This window comes from Thalia democratica, chromosome 6 (genome assembly GCF_965202585.1).
Source record: "Thalia democratica chromosome 6, ktThaDemo2.hap1.1, whole genome shotgun sequence".
NCBI classification, from domain to species: domain Eukaryota; kingdom Metazoa; phylum Chordata; class Thaliacea; order Salpida; family Salpidae; genus Thalia; species Thalia democratica.
This window is the reverse complement of record NC_139170.1, coordinates 11,526,300-11,531,251: the sequence shown is the minus strand read 5'-3', so window position 1 is coordinate 11,531,251 and position 4,952 is coordinate 11,526,300. Positions and strand designations below refer to the sequence as shown.

At 25.5% G+C, this 4,952-nt stretch overlaps 1 protein-coding gene across 1 annotated transcript; it reads left to right on the top strand.

The window, feature by feature from the left end:
• The first annotated feature begins 1,223 nt into the window (after positions 1-1,223).
• LOC145838727 (uncharacterized) lies at positions 1,224-4,218 on the top strand. The gene is made up of 9 exons (XM_082946350.1): positions 1,224-1,500; positions 1,624-1,669; positions 1,794-1,923; positions 2,345-2,402; positions 2,723-2,775; positions 3,063-3,155; positions 3,348-3,450; positions 3,777-3,984; positions 4,110-4,218. Exons 1-9 carry the CDS (start codon positions 1,224-1,226, stop codon positions 4,174-4,176), a joined length of 1,035 nt encoding a protein of 344 aa, XP_082802476.1. The 3' UTR covers positions 4,177-4,218.
• The last annotated feature ends 734 nt before the right edge of the window (positions 4,219-4,952 follow it).

Below are 4,952 nucleotides of genomic sequence, written 5' to 3'. Positions count from 1 at the left end.
TTGAAAAAACTTCAATGATCGTTTTTAAGTTTGTTCTTTATTTATTTTTTGTTTAATATGAGTTTATTAATCGAAACAATTAAACTTAATCATACCTAGCCAGTTATATTAATTACATAGGAACTGCTTAAATAGTTTATAACTGGTAAGTGTTATAGTTTACTCAGGAAACTGTTGGTAAAAAAACAATTTTAAAAATAATTACTTTATAAATAAAGTTTATATTAAAATGTTTAAAAAACACGTATAACGTTTGGCGGTAAATCATTAAAGTATGTAAGTAATTGCTTATTTAAGAACTTAAAAAAGTTGCACAATATACTGTATTTTAAAAATATCTTATTATAACTTAAAACTTAAATAAAACTCATTGAATTATAGATTTACATGTTTTTAGACTTTAAACTTAGAAAATAAATTAAAGCTTTCTTGGAACCCAAATAAATAAATAAATAAAAATAAAACATAGTAACTTATTTTATAACAAAATATTGTTTTAAATCTGAGTTTTACTAACATTTTTCATTTTTTACAATTTTTTTAAGTATTTACTAACCTTTTGTGCTGTGTTAAAATATTATTTTTTAACAAGTATGAAAGTCTATAAATTATCTTTTTCTTAAATTAGATATAAATAGTTAAGCAACAAATATGAGTTATTCAAACTTTCATCAAAAGTATTATCAAATGGTTCCTTACACAAGCAACCACTTTGCTCAACCAAATCAAATGGTTCCATGTACAAACAACCAATATTCACCACCAAATCAAATGGTCCCTTATACAAAAAGCAACTATGTGCCACCTAACTCATTTTCTCCAGATCAACATGTAAGTTAACTCCTTACTAATAATTTTGATGTTTTTATTTGTTTTAGTGATTCGCTTATTAAATTAATTACATAAAAGTTGTACTTTTCAGTCATAAACTTTCATTCATTTTCTTAAAATCTGAATTGACTAAGCTTTATTAGTTTTATAAATTTGTTTTTAGAGCACAGAAAGCATTTTATACTGTCTAACTTTTTTAGCCACCCACCAGAACCCAAAACTCCTTTGTTTTGTGCAACCCCGAGCCCCGAAACAATCGAGCATTTAGCAACTTTCAAAACTCCACTGTTGTTCCGCACAACCATCACAATCAGACGTGTCCACAATACCATAGGCACTTTCACTTTTCACAAAAGGGTCATCAGATGTACAAACAAAAGATAAAAAAACAGATGAATTTACCACAAGAAACAGGCACTGGCAGCTTGCATGACCGACAAATGTACAGTTCCTATAATTCAAAGCAGCACAACAACAACAACAACAACAACAACAACAACAACAACAACAACAACAACAACAACAACAACAACAACAACAACAACAACAACAACAACAACAACAACAACAACAACAACAACAACAACAACAACAACAACAACAACAACAACAACAACAACAACAACAACAACAACAACAACAACTTCAACGTACCAGCTCTCAACAGAGGTTTGATTTATGTATGAGTTTTATGCGATTTTATAAATACACTTTTGAAACAGAGTTTAAATGTTTCTACTTAGCCTGATTAAATTTTACTCATTTTATCTTTAATTTTAATATCAACTGTAGACGTGAAAAGAACCAAAAACGACGAAAAAAGCATAGGACCAATAAGGTAAGTTAAGTACATTTTGAAGCTTATGAATAAAATTATACGTAGCTTTGACTTTACTGAAAGAATCAAACTTCCATTCCATGGTTTATTATATTATTTATTAAAAAAAATATTTGCTTTTCAGAAAAAGAACAGTTTTTAACAAGTACGCTTTAGAGTACCTGGAAAATGTATTTACGCATAAGCACTCCCCTAATAATGAACAGCTGTTACAAATGGAACAAGACCTCGGTTACCCGAAAAATACTTTGAAGGTTTTTAGAAAAATCACATAAATACTATTACATAAAAAGTGTAAAAGTAATATTTAAAATTCATTTTGTTCGCGTTTGTTTATTCACTAAAAAATTTTTGACGAAAAAAAACTATTTAAACACTAATCTAATTTTAAATAAACAATTTACAATAATTTTGTTTATTTCTTTTGTTGAACTTACTCTAGATTTTATTTTAACATATATAATATTTATGCTAACACGTTTTACAAAGTAAAGCACACAGTTTGTGGATTTATAAATGTTTAGTTTTATACATTAGGACTTCATATAAACAACAAAGTAAGTTTAAAAGTAAAAAACAATTTTAAAACTATTAAAAAACTGTTAAATTTTTTTGTTATTTAAGATTTAGTTTTGATTTTGTATGTTTTCGTTTAACTAAATAATTTTTTTATAGGTCTGGTTCCAAAACAGAAAAACGAAAAAACGCAAAGTTGAACGAGAAATAAGACTTGGTAAGTTGTTTTTTTTGAACGTATCAGATAATATCAACAGAAACTAATATACACTTTTTTAAATTACAACTGCTTAATTTTGGTAATACTGTTACTTATTGTTTTGCAAGCACTTTTTATTTACTTTGATAAAATTTAATATATATTTAGTAATTAAAACCCTAAAAACAAATCTGTGTAAAAGTATACTCGATTCATATAATTTATTTTAAACAAACTGCTTATAAGTTAAAGCTTTAATAAACATAGTTTGTGAGCCTTAATTATTAAATACTATTAAATATTAAATACTGAGCCTTATCAAAAATTACTTTCCACAGCGGCCTTACGAGAATCAGATAATCAGAGCTACTCACCGCCAATTCATCAAATGGTAATTTTCACAAATAAAAACTACTCAAAGTCCAAATAAATTTACAACTGAATAAGAAACTTAAATGACATAACATTCAATCTATAGTTTTAAATTTGAAACTAATAAATCTTTAATGTTTTAGCAGCAGAAACTCGAAACTTATTGAACCAACTATTTAAACTCAAAAAAAACAATCAAAGACTAAATAGATTATTTCAATAATTCTTAAAATAACGGTTATTTCAAATGCTAAGTACTAACAAAAAATATTGATTTTTTTTAAACAAAAAGCTTAAACTTTTTAGACTGCTACGAAGTTTGTAACAGAAACTAACGATAAAAAAGCTGAAGCCGACAACAATACTCAGAAGACAAGCACAATCGAGAATTTTTTCGAGGTTCGAAACATTACAATTCTTTGTATCTTCTTTTCGCTTTATTTTAAAGTTAATTTAATATTTTTGTTAAGTCTATTTACTTTAGCTTGTAGCTTTAAATTTTTTTAGCAATTTTAAAACTGGGGTAACTTAAGAAAAAAATATATCAACTAAACAAAACAAAAACACTTTTAAACTGCTGTTTTTTTTCAGCCCAACGGTATTCTTCAACGTAGTCAAGATCTTTTTCAAACTCACAGCAAAGAACATTTGACTCAACAACCAGAGGAACCGACAGCAAAAGTGGATGCAAAACGTAGTTTTTCTTTTGCAACAAAATAAACTTAAAGTTTTAATTTAAGAAACTAGGGTATAATGAAACATTTAAATATACTATAGTTATCCTTTTTAAATTTTTGACTATAAATTATTTCAGTAAACAATTTTTTATTGTTAATTAAATTTTGTTTCTAATGATAAAACAATTTGAATAAATAGTTTTAAGCATAAAAAACAAAAGTTAAAGGCATAAACAGAGCTATGAAATTTTTTTTTACTGTTTTAAATATTTCATGATTTAAATTTCAAGTATTATAAGTCTTAATATGTAAACAATTTTGCAAAATTAAATATTTTTAACAGATTATTTGCCAGCAACTCCAACTCTACCAAACCTACCGTCTCTAACTGAGATTGTTCAATGCAATCAGGACTCATTCATACAAAGATCAGTTGTACAAAATGCCGACCACTTGCAACCAACTATTACTTTCGACTATTTCGACTCACCTTCATCTACTGTTGACACTACACCTAGTTCAATTGAGTTAAAAAACTGTAATGATGACTCGTAAGTATTTTACTTGAATATTTTGTACAAATTAAGTTTTGAGTTAACAAAAGTTGTTTTTAAAAACATTATAACAATAAAAAAAACATTATGTTTAAGCTGACTGATTTTAAAATCTTTTGCAGACTTTTCGGTTCCAACACATTTTTGCCTCCAGTAGAAAACATCGGATCTATTAAGTTTCTAGATTAAGTTCAAAAGATAGAAGTACTTTTTTTTTTTTACATTTTGCACAAGTTTTTATAACATAGATACAACCTAAACAAGCTAAATATACCTAGCTACAATTGGTTAATTTTTAAATAAAACGATTTACCAAAAAAAAAAGCATAAACTTATAAAAATATAGTATATAAAATTAAATCATATAAAAGTAGTTGCATTTTTTTGTTGCACAATTTCAATTTGACTGTTAAAAATTTAATTTTAATTTTTAAATATTATGTTTAAAGTTTTTTAAAGATTTGGTGTTTTAATTTACACATTAGTTTGTTTCAAAGTTTTGGAAACAATTTAATAGAAAATTCATTTTCGAATACTTAATATGTTAGTATAGGATACCTGTTAGAATGTTTTTAGTGTTAATAAGAAATACGTCTTTAATGGCCGAAAAAATGTTTTAGTAATTTTAATTTTGTATGTTTTATTGTATGCATTCGACTACTAAACTGTCTTCAATTTTTCGTATAATAATATAACAATCCTTGTTGTTTTATGAATAATGTTACTTTTAAAGACATTTTATTTTTGAGTCAAAGTTGCTGTTTTAAGATTATGTAAAATAAAATTAGAAAAAAAATATTACTGGATTTTTGCACATTTTTAACATTTACATATATTTCTATGTTTATACTTGAATTTAGCTTTTAGCTTGAAAAATTTAACGTCATTTTCAGAAGGTTAATGTTAAATTATATGTCAAACTAGTATCAAGTTTCAATATTACAAGACCTTAACAAATTTTGAAC